This window comes from Phycodurus eques, chromosome 16, assembly GCF_024500275.1.
Source record: "Phycodurus eques isolate BA_2022a chromosome 16, UOR_Pequ_1.1, whole genome shotgun sequence".
Taxonomy (NCBI): Eukaryota; Metazoa; Chordata; class Actinopteri; order Syngnathiformes; family Syngnathidae; genus Phycodurus; species Phycodurus eques.
In genome coordinates, this window is record NC_084540.1 from 15,772,610 (window position 1) to 15,791,355 (window position 18,746).

Consider the following 18,746-nt stretch of genomic DNA (forward strand, 5'->3'; position numbering starts at 1 on the left):
CCGGGCGGCTCCGTCTGCGTCGCTTGATGCGCACACGGCAAAAATTGTTGCTGCGCGTAGAATGCCGTGGAGATCATCTCTCATGATTGGTCCGTTTTAGTCACATGCTGCGAGGATGTAATCAGCGTTCCTCCCGGTTCCACAAAGGCAAACTGCGTGCGGGATAGCCGCAGTGACGTCAGCGCGGTCGCCGTCCACGCGAGTATAAAGAAGCCTTTATCGTACATGTTTCTGTATGTTTTTACATATCCTTGGTCACTACTGATTTTGAAGGGCATCAGATCGATACTTTCTTTTCTTTTCAGCTATTTCCGAGTGTTTTTCCCCTTTCCCTGCTGGCCGGCGAAGACAGACGCACTGCGTTTATTGCGTCCGAGCTGTCGTCATGGCAATGCCAGCAGGTTGTCGAATGTGTGCTGATAGTTTAATGGAGGAAGGCGGACAGTTGATTTTTTTTAGTTTTTTTTTTTCCCCCTCCCATTTCTTTTTAACCTGTCCTTTTCAGCTGTTTATTGAAAACGCAGCCAGACAGAAAAGGGTTTTAGGGCATAGACCGAGGGACAGAATGGACAAGGGGAATAGGGGTGCAAACGACAGCAGAACAATAGTCAAAAGGTCTCGATATTTGACTACAAGTAACGTTATAACGTCCAATTGTGTTCTTATTTTTGGACGGGGGGGACACCCAGTGAGGACGTGCGACAACTCAGGGCAGGGCAGGATAGGATGTGGGGAAATGAGCAAGGCAGTGCTACTGATGAGTGGTGCGGTGGGATGCTTTTGTCGTGTTTAAACACCTGTAAGAACCTGTGAGTTGATATCATCATACAACCTGTGTTGTGATTTGTTCTCCCGGCATAAGCAATTCAGGCCGATCGCGTGACTATGGAACTTATTAATGACTGAACACCATATCGCATGCGTGTTAGTCAACTGGTCTACCGAGTTGCTGTGCCGGCACATCGAGGAAGGAAGGGTGGACCTGGCCCCCTCCACCAGCAAGGGGAGGCCAAGCCAGTAAGCCCGTCCTGTGGCAGACCCGGCCAGGGGGACTCCACCCACCCCCCGAGGACCCAGGGCGGTCCCCCAGCCTAACCGAACCGTCCCCCCCCGTGGGCCAACAACCAAAAGGGGGTCGCAGGCCAGGGTTGATTACATGTCTCCGAGGAACACGAGTGCATGTGCATGTGACTGTGTTGTTATCGATTTCTACATGGAAACATTTGCTCACGCGCTCTTTTACCGTAAATGGCGTTTTGCGTGTGCGCGCGCATGCGTGTGTGTTTGTTTTGAAGCTCTTTCAACAAACGTCCTTCACAACCAGTTTTTCATCAAGGTGGACATGTTTTGGCGAGAAAAAAAAAAATGCCTCGTTTCCCAGCTCCATTTTATACTACAGTTGAACAACAAAAAATTGAAAACAATTACCGGTCGATTTTATCTTTTTACTCATCAGTTGTGTCCCTCACTGATTATGTACAAATGGGTTCACAAAGAAGCCAGATCAATAGCTTTATCTGACCTCCATGTTGTAGTACCACTCAAAACAAATCAATTTGATGTTTTTCCCCATCTCAAATCAATGCATTTTATCAGAACGTCAGATTGTACGACGACTGCACATCTCTAAACTAAACGATTGGATGTTTCTCTCCATTGTATGAGGTCCTGATTGTGAACAAAGGGGCTCACAGAGGATCTAGGCCAATGCTTTTCATTAGCGGTCATTGGCGGTTCCTGGCATGTGTGGCCGCACAGAGTGGCATTGCCTTTACGTTCCTCACCCATCCCCACCCTACCATGAAAACCAACAATGTGGTCGCTAAACAGGATACTGATCTTACTCACGGTACGCACAAAATGACAACGCAAACAGTATTTCACAAAATGTCACTAGGCATGCAGCTTCAGCTCCTGCTCTAGCGTTGGGGACGTTGACGCTACTACTCAAACTGCTCAAAACAAAACCTCAAAAGGGGAAAATGGTTCTCCCCATTTGTCTCATTTACTGATTGTGAACAAATAACATTTGTATTCGTTGCAGAGGACACAGCGTTTGAGGCAGGGGTCAGAGTCCAGATTCACAGCCAGGCCGAGCCCCCCTTTGTGCACGAGCTGGGCTTCGGCGTAGCACCCGGCTTCCAGACCTTCGTGGCAACGCAGGAACAGAGGGTGAGTTTCTGTTGTTGCGGGCCCTCTTTTACATGAAGATGCCCAACGAAATTTAGAGCGCGATCGATATTGGATTTTTTTTTAACAATACATTAGCAAACATTGATATACACAGGATATATACACTGTACATGTTCGCAAATCCTTATAATACCCAAAATACGTTTCAAGGCAAAGAAGAAGAACACTACTGAATTAAAATGAGAAACTTTAATTAGTAACACTGGCAACATAAGGACTGTAAACTGTATACGAGTCTTTTATTCGATAATGGTGGACATGGGAATTAACAGTTGCATTTGTGTACCTCACAAAAGTAATTAAGAGAACTTTAAAATGCTGAATATGAGTCTTCTATTGGTTAATGGTGGACATGGGAAGTAAAAGTTGCAAAAGCAACTTGCGCGACTTTAAAACACTGTTAACGCATTCTCAGAAACTGGAGTTTCTTCCCTTTCAGCAAGAACCGCAGAGCAAGAATAAATAAATAAATAAAATACATACAGCAGGACGGCAAAAAGTGGCAAAGTAAACACAAGTCTTCTAACGGTGTCCTGACCGAGAATCAAACCCACACCACAGTCCTCTGCTTCAAATTGAGGTAGCACTAACTGCTGGGCTAACTTTGTTTGAACCTCATCTACGAAAGACTTGCCTGAGAATCAAATGTGGCCTTTTAGCACAAAGGTTTGCCCACCCCTGATTTGAACAACTGTCTGCCATTTTGACTTCAATGCTGACTTTTAGTCGTTTTCTTCCAGATTTTGTTGTAAACCTGATCGCTCCGTCCTTGTCCGAGCGGCGTAATCGTATTTCCATCGAAAAAGACGTGACAAGTCAGATTTGACCTCCAAAAGGTTACGTCGGCGAAAACTGCCTTCCGCCTCTAAAGTTATCAAAAATGCCTTTTGAGTCAGACTGGTGCAAGAAACATTTTTCATTGCATCAATGCCTTTTGAATTTATGTTACGACAAAAACACGGCCACGTGCATGTCGTACAAAAAGCATTAGCTTAGCATACTAGCATTGACGAACAGGCCTCCAGGGTGATTGTCTGCGCTCATCCGTCAGCCTCTTTTTTCTGAGTGGCAGGTCGTAAGTGGCGTCGAGGCGAGCACGCACGCTCTGGGGGAGAAGAAAAGCAGTAAATTTAGATCCTCTCATTAATTAATACAGAGTGCAAACATCATCAAGTTGTCTGCCGAGACCGTTCTGCTCCTCCTGAAACACGTTCAAGCATAATAACCATTACGCGCTTTGTACAGAACGTTCAATTTGATTGAACATTAGGTTTGAAAATGGTACAACTCAGTTGTATAGTGCATTAAATAGGGTGTAAATATGGCAGATTACAGTTACAAAGAACATGCAATGTAAGTACAGTCCATTAGACATGTATGGACCATTAAATGCAATGTAAATATTAGCATTGTGTAGTGCATTAAATACGATGTAAATGGATACAGTAGGCCTCCATATTCGATGTAAATATGGTACATTAGATTTGTATAGACCGTTAACTATGATGTAAATATTAGTTGTATAGAACACTAAATATCATGGAAATATGGCAGTTAGAGTTGTGTAGAGCATTAAGTATGATGGCAATATGGTACATTAGTTGTATATTTCTGAACAAGTAATCATCATCATAACATAATGTAGAAAACATTAAATATGATGGACATTTCTGAACAGGAGCTCATCATAACTTGGGATTTATTGTATAAAACATTAAATATGGTGTTAATTGGTATGTTAGTCTTGTATTGAACATTAATAGCAAATAGCAAGATGCTAAATTGAATGATCACTCACTCTTAACAGATTGCGCAAGCTGTTGACAACATGTATAAATGTTTTGGACACCGCCGTATTTAAGAGGGTTTTGTGCTTTAGGTAGCACTGGTGGTTTTCATCACGCAACATTTGGTAGAGCACCGCGAGCGCTAAATGAAATTTGAAGTGATTGAATTGAAAGTGTCAGTGGAAGAGGCAAACAAGCAAATTACTGAGTTACAGAAAATAAATTCAGTGAACCCCCCACGGATTCACCTATTTGCAATTTTTTTTTTAATTCCAAAATGTTTTTTTTTCCATTTTATTAGGTTTTTCTCCCTCTTTTATTTTTTTATATATTTTTTAATGCCAGCCCCAATTGTCCCAAAGCACTGAAATGACTCAGACCCACAGTTGAAAGATTTTTTGTAGATGATATGGCATAACTCCTTCTTGTGACTGGCTCCAAGTCAGCGATTAGATTATTCTGAAGCTCCAAAATTGTATTGTTGGCTAGACGATATGTCAAAATAATTGTTTTAAAAAAAAGGTTTACGCTAACGGAAAAGGTATCCCTGCCGCCTCTTATTTTGCCTGAACTACGCTGGCACAGCTTTGCATGCTGGTTTGCACTTGCCTTCCAAACGTGCTATTTAAAGATGCAAAATCTGCCAAATATGATCAATCACACTGCACGTGCGAAATTAATCTACAGTATTTGTATATACTGCTCCCAGAATGCGTAATATGAGCTGTGGGGCATTTTACGTGTTTAGCAGATGCAGTCCTGTTGCGCCCAGTTAGTAGATCAGCTTTCACATCCTCCTTATAAAGCCACACACATTCAAAGTCACAGATAGTACAGTGTATAACGTGAGGATGGCGACCATGAGTGGAAAAATTAATACTTGCACCTCATATGCATATTTTGTATTATTATGTATAACGCTTTAAAATATATAACATAAAATAAATAAATGTTTGCTCCATTGGTGATTTTCGTCTGTCGTGGGTGTTCTACAATGTAATCCCCATGATAAACAAGGGACTACTGTAAATCTAATACGTTAGAGGGGCCTACATAGTATATTGATTGTGGTGTAAGAAATGCTGCATTAGAGTAGTATAGTGCATTAAATATGAGTATTTATTTCTATAGACCCTAAATGTGAATTGGGGCACTTGTAGCTACCGTGTCAATAAAGCCTCAAAGGCCCTCGGACTTGTCTTTCTATTTCACATTGCCTTCACTTTGATTGAGTTGTACCTGCACTGTGAAGCTCAAGTGCATGATGCTAAAACAAAACAGCCTTTCTCAACCATTTCCCGAATGAACTGTAAAGCCTCCTTTAAGATCCCCCCATCCACTCTACGAAGTCCCCCCGCCTCAGCACCGGAGTGAAATATTGATGAAGACAACGGCGAGCGGCGCCAAGGCTTTTGCCGCTTATTAGACGGACTGCGATCGGCTCACAGGCCATTACGCCGAATTAATCAGATGGCGAATTAGCCACAATTCGCTTTAATTGGGCCCAAAGAGAAGATTATTTTAGTGACGGAGCTGATCGGAAAGGTTAAGGATTGCTGAGCAGGAACTTTCACAGAAGCGTTAATTGCATTGAGGATGTCAGCATTAATTTCTCTTAGCAGACAGAGTACATAAACAAGGAGGACCACGGCATTGTGGAGCTGCCACGTCTTAGTCGCAGCTTTTTTTTTTTTTTTTGGGGAATGATTTTGAAACAACCTTAACGGCATATACTGTATTATGTTTGTCACGTGAAACTGAAAACTATAAGTGACATAGCTCCCACACAACATTGCAACTACATCAGGTTGAATTCTTTTTTCGAACGATATTAAAGAATATTTCCATTACACTACAGTTTATGTCCAGTGAAATTGGAACGTGTCAGTGGCGTAGCTCTCAGGAGCGCACACAACATTGTGGAGTAGACACGTCAGAGTCGCAGCATTTTGGAATAATATTAAACAATGTTAGCGGTATACTACAATTTATGTCACGCGTGGCATAGTTCCCAGGAAGCTAAACAATGATGCGCACAACATTGTGGAGTGACCACATATCAGATGTAACTCTTTTTTTTCTGGTAATATTTCACAATTTAATTCCTGTACTACAGTTCATGTGAAGAGAATTGGAAAGCTTGAGTGTAATAGCGCCCCCGGAATGTAAACATGGATGCACACAACATTGTGGAGCGACCACAAGTCAAAGTTACTGCTTTATTGGAATAATATTAAACTATGATACCTTTATATTACAATTTAATTCAAGTAAAACTGGAAATCATAAGGGGCGTATCTTCCTGGAACGTAAATGTGGACACACACAAAATTGTGGCGCGACCATACAGTATGTATCGGAATCAACACTTTTCTGGAGTATATTTTAATTTCGTTCAAATTAACTGGAAACCATGCGACGAAACTTCCCGCAGTTTTAACATACTGTCAACACACAACATTGCAAAGGGACCTCATGTCAGAGTGACCACTTTTTGGGAACAATATGAAAATAATGTTCCCAGTATATTCAGATTTTTGTTAGGAGACATTAGAAACCGTAAGTAGCATAGCTTCCCCGGAATATAAGCACGGACGTACGCAACATTGACGAGCGACGACGTCAGAGTCTACTGGAACGCTAATTGCTGTCTCCACATTAACGTAAGATTGTCTTGAATCCGGCAAATGGAAGTCCTATACAACACACACTTGAAATCATCTGAGTCGTTGTTCATGTGCTGCCGTTTTGGTTAGCGACGAATGGGCTCAGCGGCAGTTAACTCTTTAATACTCGTTCGGGTGAGTTAAGGGTTGAGGATTGCCGAGGAGCACGTTAAAATGGCTTCGGGGGATGTCAGCATTTATTTCTCACGCTGGCTGCTTCCTTATCGTCCGTAACAGCCTTGCGCAGCAATCGGCAACATTCCGCGCACATGGCTGCTTTTTCAGCGTAATGTTGGAACGGCTTTCCCCTTGTCTGGACTGATAGCACAGAGCAGAAGCTCTTTTAAATCCAAGCCAGCAGCGCCCACTTTCACCTGCCAGAAAATGTAGTTGCTGCTCCCCCATGCGGGACGAATTTCCGTAACAACCGAAGGAATCTGGGAAAGAGAGGCTGCCTTGTTCGACCCTTGTTCTTGTTGTTCTTGGGATCGCAGCGTGTTGGAGTGTTGCCCCCTTTGTCGGACCCGGAGGAGCTATTTGGTCAAGTGTCTGTCCAACTGTGGAACTGTTTGCCTCAGCCAATGACCGATGTTTAATACCTCAAACATGTTTTTAATGAGGCGGCATGGTGGATGTCTGGATAGCACATCTGGGTCTCAGTTCTGAGGACCCAGGGGTTTGAATCCAGCTTCGCCTCTGTGGACTTTGCATATTCTCCCCGTGCCTGCGTGGGATTTCTCCGGGTACTCTCGTTTCCTCCTACTTCCCAAAAACATGCATGGTAGGTTGATTGAACATTCAAAAAATTGCCCATCGGTGTGATTGTGAGTGCGATTGGTTGTTTGCTTAAATATACCCTGTGATTGGCTGGCGAGTGAGGGTAAGTGGTATGGAAAATGGATGGATGGATGTTTTTCATGAGTACTGCTTTAGGCGATAAGTTTAAGCATTTTTCCAGGTAGCTTAGCGTGATTTACACGCCTGTGGAAAAGAGCATTTTGTCTTAAACAGTTTTGTTTGAATTTCAGGTTGTACAACCGTCATTCAATTTCCAAGGGTCAACTGCAGATAATATTTGTTATCTGCTTCCCTTGTAGCTCACATTTTTGCCTCCCCCCTGGGGCGAGTGCGAGTCTAAGGCTCTGGAGTCGGGCTTCTTCCAAGTGTACAGCGTGACTGCCTGCCGGATCGACTGTGAGACACGATACATCGTGGAGAATTGCAATTGCAGGATGGTGCACATGCCTGGTAGGCCTCCTCTCCACAAAATAACTGAACGCACTACACAAACTACAAAGTCTACATCTTCACTCAATATGGTCTTCCTGGCAGGCGACGCCGCCTACTGCACTCCTGAGCAGTACAAAGACTGCGCTGAGCCCGCCCTAGGTGAGTCACATGATCACGTCATGCCGCCATTTTGTGAGTTCTTCCCGAAAGAGTGTGTAGATCAGACATCAAAACATGTTGACTGACGGAAGGGTAAAGAGTAAAATTTTAATAATGAAAACCAGTCATTGGACTTTATTATTTTGTCACTGAATCAACTATTCACATTCCAGCTATTTTTAACACAAGCAGACATCAGGATCATTTCACAACACCACTTAGACAAGTCCTTTCGTTGATGTCCTTATAGTCGGGTCATCAAGTCCTTATAGTTAAGTTCTTCAAGTCCTTATAGTGAAATCCTTGTAGTCAAGTTCTTACAGTGAAACAAGTCAAGTCCTCACATTCAAGTCCTTATAGTCACGTCCTTAAGCTTAAGCCAATCGAGCCTTATAACCAAGTTCTTCAGGTTAAGTCAGTCAACTCCTTATACTCAAGGTGGCCCTTATTGTCAAGTCCTTACATTCAAGTCTTCATAGTCAAGTCCTAATAGTCAAGTCCTTGTTATTAAATCCTTGTTGTCAAATCACTGTCGTCCAATCAGTCAAGTTACTTACAGTCCATTCAAGTCATTATACCCCAAGTCCACTCAACTCCTTATACTTAAGGTGGTCCTTAAAGCCTTAATTAGTTAGTCCTTCTTGTCAATGCCTTATAGTCAGGTCCATGTAGTTAACCCCTTACATTCAAGTTTTGATAATCATTTCAGTAAAGTAATTGTAGTCTAATCTATCAAGGCTTTACATTCAGTGTAGCAAAGTCCTCTTATGTCAAGTCAGTCAAGATCTATGTTGTTAAATCAGTTAACTTATGTTAAGTCAGTCAAGTCCTTTTACTCAAGGCAAACATTTAACTCCTTACAGTCAGGTCCTTGTAGTTCTTATATTCAAGTCAAGTTCAAATTTTCAGGTCATTTTAGTCTTCTTTATATTATATAGTCTTTATAGTTCAGTTAGTCAAGTTCTTATAGACAAGTCTCTCAAGTCCTTGTCAAGTTCTTATAGTCAAACAAGTCATTGTAGTCAAGTCAGTCAAGTCCTTATATTGTAGTTAACTCTTTATAACCAAGTCCTAATATTCAAGTCCTTATAATCAAGTCACTGCGATTGGCTGGCAACCAGTTCAGGGTGTACCCCGCCTCCTGCCCGATGACAGCTGGGATAGGCTCCAGCACACCCGCGACCCGAGTGAGGAGAAGCGGCTCAGAAAATGGATGGATGGATAATCAAGTCACTCAAGTGCTCATAGTCAATTCCTTCTTCTGTCCATATTGGCGAGTCCTTTTAGTTACGTTTAGTTAAGTTATTCAGGTCCATACAGCCAAGTCAGCCGGCACGGTGGACTACTGGTTCGCACATCTGCCTCACATTTCTGGGGACCGGGGTTCAAATCCCGGCCCCGCCTGTGTGGAGATTTCACGTTCTCCCCATGCCTGGGTGGGTTTTCTCCGGGCACTCCAGTTTCCTCCCACATCCCAAAAACATGCATGGTAGGTTGTTTGGGGAGTCTGAATTGCCTGTAGGTGTGAAGGTGAGTGCGAATGGTTGTTTGTTTCTATGTGCCCTGTGATTGGCTGGTGACCGGTTCAGGGTGTACCCCGCCTCCCGCCCGAAGATGGCTGGTATAGGCTCCACCAGCCCGCGACCCTTGTGAGGATAAGCGGTAAAGAAAATGGATGGATAGCCAAGTCACTTGAATTCTAATAGTCAAGTCCTTATAGTAAAACGGTACAAGGTACTGGATAGACAGTCTTCTATTTACTGTATTTATCAATGTTACTTTAGCAGATAAAATATGCTGATCTTGTTTGTTGGCTTGTTATTTAAAAAGAACAGCTGTATGAGGTCATAGAGCTTTATCATTGTGGCGAGAGATGAGACAGATTTTTTTTATCTGCTGGTTTCATCTTAATTGCTTTCACTGTTTACATCTTGTTCGGAGTTACAAGGGGAACTGCGTCCAATCAGAAATCAGAAGCAGCCTGGCAGTTGCAGATTGTTCTTTTGTCATTTCCACAAGCTTTGGTTTTGACTTTTTGCCATGGTTAAGGAAATGATTCGCGATTAGGGAATTTTTTTTTTCCCATGCCTTTTCCCAAACTGACTTTCTTCTAGCATCTGATTTGCCAAAATTACTTGGCGTGTATACTGTAGGTAGATGCCAAATTTAGCAATCAATTAATCATCTATCTCAGGGGTCAGCAACTTCCACATAAAATAGTTAATGTCCATTTGAGTTACCGTATTCATAAAATTAAAGCCAAACTTGAATTTTCCGCTTGCACCAACCAGAGATGCAAACCAAAAATGCTGTCTGCGTCTGTGTTCAGTCGTCATTTTATCGCGTGTGGAGTGTGCAGTCGGCCTTCAACTTGAATTAAAAAGGACTGTTACACTTAGCAATGTAAAATATGTATTTGCAAAATAATAGCCAATTCAAATATTTATTTTACCCGGTTAATGTGATTTTTGCTCCTGAACCACAGCGTACAACGTCGGGACAAAGTCGTCGCCTTCATCTTCACACGCGATTGTAAGCTGTCATCTGTGAGGCGTGAGCGATGTTTTTAATATAGTTCATGTAGCATGTAGCATTAACATTATGTTTTCATCATAAACGTTTTGGGGATTTATGCATGGTTTTCTTACCGGGGGTGGAATAGCTCGATAAATCTTGGCGCCAGGATTCGCACATCGCCACTTATGACTCATATTTTGAGAACTTTTTATTTTAATGTTATAAGGGCACCATTATCTTCCAATTTACAATTGAATTTGAAAAATCAACAAACTAATTTACATTTAAATTCAATACTAATGAATTACAGTACTTTCCAAAGCCACAGGGAGCCACAGCGGAAGGAAGAAAAAGCCACATGCAGCTCTGGAGCTGCAGATTGCAGACCCTTGATCTAGCGATTGTCTACTGTGCTCATTAGGGAGCAGGCCAGCTGGAGTTTCGTAAACCGATTTCTTCATGAACGGCAGCATATATCTTTATCAACATATAATAAATGTTAATATAAAACTAAAAGACAGGAAAGCTCTTATATAAATAAATAAGCTTCTCATTTCCATGCTAGTTGCTGTGGTGTATAAATGGCAACAACACAGAATGGTCGGGAAAAAATGTTCCCGCCTTCGGCGGTAGTATCTGAGGCGCAGACACAGGACACAATGTCTGACATTCACTTCTCTTACCATGTTGCGTTGAGAGCAATTGTTGCCGTCGTCTGGATGCCACATTGCTGTGAGAAAGCGCACACTCTCGCAGTCATGGTAGTAATAGTAGTTCATCTTTGCTGGGTTCTGCGTGAAAGATGAAGGCAATTTTGCCAGGGTCTCTATGTGTAAGAGGTTACACATGTATTTTTAAGATGGAGATTTTTCTGACCGGAGAGAGCGAATAGATTACAGAAAGTGCACACAGGCTAACAAATAAATGACATCTGTGTTAAATGTAGTCAAACGTTACTTTCCCTCCCACGCTCTGCAGCAACTTGCGCAATGCTCAGAAAAGGCCTGCGTAAATGAATTCAGGTGCATGAAAAATGCTTTCCACGAGTGTCAAATAGCGAGCTAGAGGATTGGACGCTGGCTCATCTTCACTTGTTATTTTGACGCCGGGATCTCGGCATGCAAATCAGGTCAACTCACTGCCAATTTGTCGAAGCGTTTCTGACTGCAAACGTTATTTTTTTCCCCTCCTTGGAATATTAATTTTACCAAAAAAACAGCACTTGTCTCTAAATTGTCAGAGGAGATTATGCGTTGTTCGGCTCATCAAACATTTTCGCTTCAGACTTGAAAGTTTACGAGGAAACTTTGATGACTTCCAACGCAGATGAGTTGTGTTATTAGCGCCGAGACGATGAGCCGACATGACAAACAGTCTTGTTAAATAAGCATTATATGTCATATTATTACACGGGTGGGGTCTTAATGTATTATTTCTGACTGATCCAGTCTTTGGGAGTGATACTGTAGGTCTACTCTACAACTTTACTGCTCTGCCACAGATGATTTGTCTTTGGTTTGGGCGTGGGTGGAAGGTTGAGGTAGATAGATTGTCGGGCTGCCTGATTATGGCCAAAATAATAATCATGATAATAATCGATGATAATAATAATCATGATAATAATCATGATTTTTTTAATCATGATTTGTTTGAAAAACATTGTAATTACGATTATTAATCACGATTTAAATCTCTATTTACTTCTGCCGTATTTTTTCTTTGTTTTTTTGTTTTTTTCGGCAAAAACGTTGAAGTCAAGGCACCCGCAACAACGATTGCTAATATTGTCTTGCAGTGCCACGCCGCCTCTCCGCCAACTTCAAAGTAAAAGCTTCATATAGTACTACATTGGACATCAATGTTATTGAAGCTTTTATTTTGAAGTTGGCACCGGGGCGCAGTACCAGCCCTTAATGAAGCCTTAGCCATACGTTCGCCACCGGGTGGTTTCACATGCATCAGTGCCCGCATTTTAAATGTCAAGAAATCGCAGATGATCAGGCTCATTTAATCGTGGCAGCCAAAATAGCGATCGATCACGATTCAAATTCAATTAATTGTGCACGCCCAGTAGATTGTGTTGGTTGGTAAGATGTTGGATAAATTGGTTGGTTAGTTAGGTAGGTTGTTTGGTTGTGGATGAGCATAAGGTTTTTAAAATAAAATATTGTTTCATCATTTGGTTTTGACATAAAATATTGTTTTATTATTTGGTTTTGATAGATTTGGGTGGGTTAGTAGGTGGGTTGGATGGGCAGCATGCATTGGTAGGTCGGTGGTTTGTTGGTGGGTTAGGCAGAATATTTTGTTAGGTTGGTTAATTGATTGGTGGGTGGCTGGAAGGTTACAATAGTTTGGTTATGTAGGTGGGTAGGGTGGCTGGTCGGGCGGATGTAAATTTTGGTAAGTTTGTTGGTGGGTGGATAGGTAGGTGGGTTGTTCAGTTGTTTAATGGGTGGATAAAAGATTTTAGTTGCTTGGTTGGTGGGTGGGCAAAGGTTTTTTGGGGGGGGGGTTTGGTTGGTTGGTTGGTGTTGGTAGGATTTGTTTAGGAATGTAGAAGCGTTAGGTGGGTGATAAGTTGGCTTGTGTAGGCCAAAAGGCTATGCTTGGTTGGTAGCGTAGGTGTGTTGGTTGGTCAAGAAGGTCGGGTAGTTTGTAGGGTGCCGTTTGGATTTGGTTGGTAAGGAAGATAGGTTAGGTGGGTGATTGGTTGGTCGGTTGATTAGTGGGTGGACGAAAGGTTTCAGTTGGTTGTTGGTTTATTGGCAGGTTACTTAGTGCATGAGATTCATGCTTTTCATTGGACATGGACAACGCAGTATATTGTCATTGAAAACCTTAAAAAGTGTCACACTCAACATATTTACAGTGAGATCACATCCACTCCTGTACTCTTCGCCATCACCACCCTTTCATGATCATCATCATCATCCTGGTCATTAGCCAAGCTGTCTGCGGCGGAGAGCAGCAGCTGCATGTGCCGCACGCCGTGCAACGTGACACGCTACAACAAGGAGCTATCCATGGTCAAGATACCCAGCAAGACTTCGGCGCGTTACCTCCAAAAGAAGTTCAACAAGTCGGAGAAATACATCGCGTACGTCCGCAGTTTCACATCACACCGCATGCTATTGTTTTGGCCCACGTCGGGGCGTCTTTGATCTTCGTACGTTTTTGTTTTTCACAGTGACAACATTTTGGTGTTGGACGTTTTCTTCGAGGCTCTCAACTACGAGACCATCGAGCAGAAGAAAGCCTACGAGGTGGCGGGCCTGCTGGGTAATAAGAAGAAGAATCACAAGAGAATGCAATTTCTGTAGACATTGCGTTTGAAACCTGACGCTGAACTGAAATGCTGTAGAAAGAGTTAGTGTAGATTTTGAGAGCAATGTAAAATATTTCTTCAAATTTGGGGAATGTAAGAAATGATTGCCAAGATGTCCTTAATGACTTTCATATTTTGAAGTTGTAATAGTTGGAATCGTTTAGCAAATGTTTAATCGAGGGAATGTGATACCAATATGTTCTGAATGTTTGAAGTTGAAATGGTTGTCATCTGTAAAGAAATGTGTAATTGTAAATATGTGAAAATCTCTGAATTTGAGAATGTTATTGGGAAATTGATAAATAGTTCTCAAAATGAGATGAGCATTTTAAAGTTGGAATGGTTTGAATCGGTTAAGAAATGTGGAAGGAGGTCAAAGTAAAAAAAAATAATAATAATAATCTCTTGATTTGGGAATTTTATCGCGAAAAATTGAAATTGGGCTGAATTGTTGATGAATTGTTCCCACGAGCTCCTGAATGAGCTGAACAATTTGAAGCCGGAAAGGTTTGAATCAGTTGAGGAACATTAGAAGGAGGAGGTAAATATGTAAAATGTCTGCATTAATTGTGGAATGTTGTTGTGGAAACTGTGGAATAGTGAAAAACTTGTGGAAAAAGTTGTGGAAAATAGCTCCGAAGATGTCCTGAATGAGTTAAACTTTTTACAATGTTTATTCTCTTGAGTGGTTCGTGTGTGTGTGCGTGCAGAAAAGTGGGCTTTTTTTTTGGAATGTGCAAAGTAGTACCTAACATGTCTTTGGAAGTTGGAATGATTCGAATCGGTTGAGAAATGTGGAGGGAGAATGCCGTTCAGCGTTTACACAATATTAATACTAATAATTGCCCCCCCTTACAGGTGACATCGGCGGCCAGATGGGGCTCTTCATCGGGGCCAGCATCCTCACCATCTTGGAGCTTTTTGACTACGCCTACGAGGTGAGTGACGCTGTCTAAAAAGAAGAGGAGGACGAAGAATCATCCCATTTGGTAACTTTCCTGGACTCTTGTGGTCTTCAGGTGATACGGGACAGACTACTGGACCTCCTGAGTCGAGAGGACGAGGAGGAGGGTCGCCGAGGGGATGTGGTCAGTGCGTCCTTTAAATCCTATTTAACCTTCTGATGCAGATTTTGTTGTTTCGGGTTGGGGGTTTGCAATGTCAGGGCATCATTGCCTTTGATTTTGTAAAAGTTAATCGCAGTATTGTAATATTGAATCTGTTTTACCTGAATTACATTATTTTATTATTTATTTCTTTATTCCAAAGAAATAATACAATTACAAACAAAAATAATGAATTCTTTTTTTTTGTTTTTGTTATTTTTCCTGGTCATTTTTTAATATTGATTAATATTGATTTTATTTCAATAAAGGAAATACAATTTTGAACAGGTTAATTTTGTATGGAATTTTTTTTAAATGTGAAACAATTTTAGGTACTATTGTTTTTTTATTCAATCTTTTATTTTCAGAAATTAAGTATTTTTTTAATTTAGTCTATTAATTTACCATTTATTAAATAATATGAAATGTGGGTACGTTATGTTTAATAACGTATTTATTTTATTATTAATTTAAGAAGAATTAAAATGTATGCGACTCTTATTTATTTAGCTAACTTTTTTCAATGAAATACAACTTTGGTTACTGTTATGTTTTCATCAAATTAATGTGTATTCTTTTAATTCAGTAAAATGCTTCGTATCAAAAGAAAATATTATTAATGCAAAAAAAATAAAATTCCGAGGAGTGTTATTTTTTACTTAATTTTTTTAAAATAGAATTTGTGTCACTGTTATTACTTTTTTTTGCTGGGTGCTGTTATTTTCTGATTTATTATTTTCAATAAAATACAATTTTGGGGTACGGTTCTTTTTTAGACTTCCTGTGATCCGGTGGCCAACCACTCGGAGTCCATCAGCCACAGCGTGGCCGTGCCCCTGCAGGCCACACTGGGCACCTTGGAGGAGATCGCCTGCTGAGGCACCCTCGCCTCGCCCTGCCACCCCTTCCCCTCCGTCATTATCCAGACAGCCAATCACGAGGCATTTCAAAACTTTCTTAAGCCTCAGTGGTGACAAACTGGGCCGGGGGGGCGGGCGGGGTTCTGAGTGTGGAGAGACATACCTGAGTAGCATCTATTGGTGGCTCGATGAACACCACAGTGCAAAAAAAAAAAAAAAGACTGCGAGCCACCAAAGCGCATGTGTCACTCATAATGTGCCCACGTGATGAATGTAGAGCGTCAACTCTGGATTCCCGTTTCAGCTTTAAACGGGACAACCAATCACATCTTTCTGTTGGACAAAGGAAAAAAAACTCAGCCAATCAAGACAGCAAAGAAACTCCTTTTTTTGTACTGTTATTTTGAATCAGGCTGCTAAAAGACTCAAGAGCATACTCACACTAGGCCATGCCGGACTTGCCAAAACGCTGCAACCTTCCTACTTTGTGGATTATTTGTAGTTGATTTCTATTGCGCAACGTGGCAGTTATCATTGACAACTCGTGAGAGGCGCTATCGCATGAATCATATGACTGGGCATTTTGTGCACAACCTATTTGCGACTTTTTGGACTACAGATTACTTCTAGTCCTTCTTTTGAATTCTACTGTGCAACGCGGTGGTTATCATTGATAAATCCAGATAGGAGCAATCGCATTAGACATGTGGCGCACACTTTGTACGTACGTATGTGCTCGAGCATGCGGTTGTCTTTTTTTACTTGGGATTATTTCTAGTCGTTTTGTTGATTTCAATTGTACAAGGTGGCAGTTATGTATAATTGGAGGAGCCATGGCATGAATCCTGTGACAGATGCATTGCATGTGCCTGAGTGTGCTGTGAGCTTTTTCCACTGTTGATTATTTTTAGTCCTTTTGTTAATTTCTATTGTGTAAAATGGTGGTTATTGTAAATAGCTGCTTAGAGCAGCCATCACATGCATCATACAAAATGGCATTTTGTGACAAGTGGACTATTTTAGTTATTTCTATTCGTTCTGTTGATTTCTTTTGTGCTAGGTGGCGGTTGTCATTGCTAACTGGTGACAGGAGCGATCGCATTAGGAATCTACATTGTGCATCCACTTGTCCACGTGTGACCACATTTTTTTGACTCTGGATTATTTAGCCGTTCTGCCAATTTCTATTGTGCACGATGGCGGTTAGTGTGAATAACTGGCAAGGAGCTATTGCATTAGATTAGACGCATACATTGCATGTGCTTGGACCAAGCGTGCAGTGGCCTTTTTTTACTTTTTCGAGTTGTCGTATTTAATTTATATTATACAAGGATTATGATGAAAAACAGACAAGGAGTCCAAGCGTACTGGACATTCGGTGTCAAGCGGGCCCAAGCGCGGTTCTGATGGCCTAGTGTGAGTCCGCACAAAGAGAGAGCATCTTTGAGAGGATGCCACACTCCCACTGCTATCTAAGGGACTCAAGGTGGAGTGTTTGGTGTACTGTGACATTAAGGCCGGCAGTGTACAAAATGTTGTATGGTGATGATGTCATTAACCAAAAGATCCCTGGCAAGTTTTCACCATTTGTCCCAAACACAAATAGCTCAGCCAGAAAGCTCTATTTGATCTTATTTGTAATGGTAGTGTAAATGTGTTTTTTAGACTCACATTTGCTTTAGGTAACAGTGTTACATAACGGGAATGTTGAAAAAAATGGAGGATGCAATAGATCTTTCACTAAGACTTAGCCCGCCTTGAGTTACTGTTGCTTTGTGGAAAGGGTTAAAAAGGAGGGATATTTAAAAACAAAAAAACAAAAAAAAAAGCTTTTATTTTTCTCATTTAGTTTTGGGGTGGTTTAAGTGCAACAAAATGTTTCATTTTCTGGCTAGAACAAGTACATTGCATATCTTGGAGTAGGAAATGGAAAAGATTCAAATGACTATGCGGACAGGCATTTCACTATAATTACCTTTGAAAAGAGGAACAATACTTTATTTTATTTTAGTAGCTTAAATAAATTAATTAAAAAATAGAATTTGTTACCTTTTAGAAGGGCAAACATTTTTTTCACTAGTTTTAAATGAACAAATTATTAAATTAAAGATTAAAATTAATTAGGTTTTCAAAGACATTTTTTCTCTAATTACCTTTGAAAAGAGCACATTTTATTCTATTCGACCAAATCAACAAATGCAAAAAAAAAAGCAAAAATATTTAATTTCATTTATTTTAATAATTCTTAGTAAAATATTACAGATTAAAATAATCTAATTTATTATTATTATTTCTGCTGGACTGTTGCTTGATGCTGCATTGTGATTGGTTAGTCTGTGTTTAGGGGGTATGGCTTAGCAAAAGCTCAATTCTGGGATGGTGCAACACCTCATCTGAAATATTTTTGCCATCTTTGTGATTTATTTATTTTTTGTCCACAATCATCTCAGCATGGCCTCTCTGCCATATCGCTCGTAATGAATTCATCACCACCACTTTAAATTCTGATTCCCCCTCCCCCCCTCCATGTCCGTTGCACTTGAAAGCTGCCGTCTTCGTGTTCCGCCTCGTGTTGCAGCGTTGGCGCCAACTGAAACTGCTCGCTGTACCTGGGCGCCGTGTTTTTGTGCCAAGGTGCCAACATTGTGTGTGTCTGTTTTCAATGTGAAACCATTAAATCACACTTTTTGCAACACTTGTCTTCTTCTCTTTGTTGTTGTATTTTTTTCCGCACATTAGTTTTTTGCATTTTTTTTGCTTTTTTAAAAATGTCCTTTCCCAATAAAAATGTCCCCCACTGGAAATAATGGAAATTGAAATAATCTGTCATAAAACCTTTGGTTGAAATTTGCAAGTCTTCTTTTAAGTCAGGTTTTAACACTCCTAACTCATTCAAGTGT

General features: G+C 41.0%; 1 protein-coding gene across 3 annotated transcripts in view; it reads left to right on the forward strand.

Annotated features, from left to right (window-relative positions):
- The window catches only part of asic2 (acid-sensing (proton-gated) ion channel 2), a 157,096-nt gene extending 138,557 nt beyond the window's left edge, over positions 1–18,539 (forward strand). For all 3 annotated transcript variants that reach the window (XM_061701017.1, XM_061701016.1, XM_061701015.1), the window contains 8 exons: positions 2,045–2,172; positions 7,744–7,894; positions 7,979–8,035; positions 13,499–13,652; positions 13,743–13,834; positions 14,739–14,818; positions 14,900–14,968; positions 15,763–18,539. In XM_061701017.1, coding sequence (XP_061557001.1) covers positions 2,045–2,172; positions 7,744–7,894; positions 7,979–8,035; positions 13,499–13,652; positions 13,743–13,834; positions 14,739–14,818; positions 14,900–14,968; positions 15,763–15,864 — 833 coding nt within the window. In that variant the 3' untranslated portion in view covers positions 15,865–18,539. The remainder of the gene's footprint in view (positions 1–2,044; positions 2,173–7,743; positions 7,895–7,978; positions 8,036–13,498; positions 13,653–13,742; positions 13,835–14,738; positions 14,819–14,899; positions 14,969–15,762) is intronic.
- Positions 18,540–18,746: the final 207 nt, after the last annotated feature.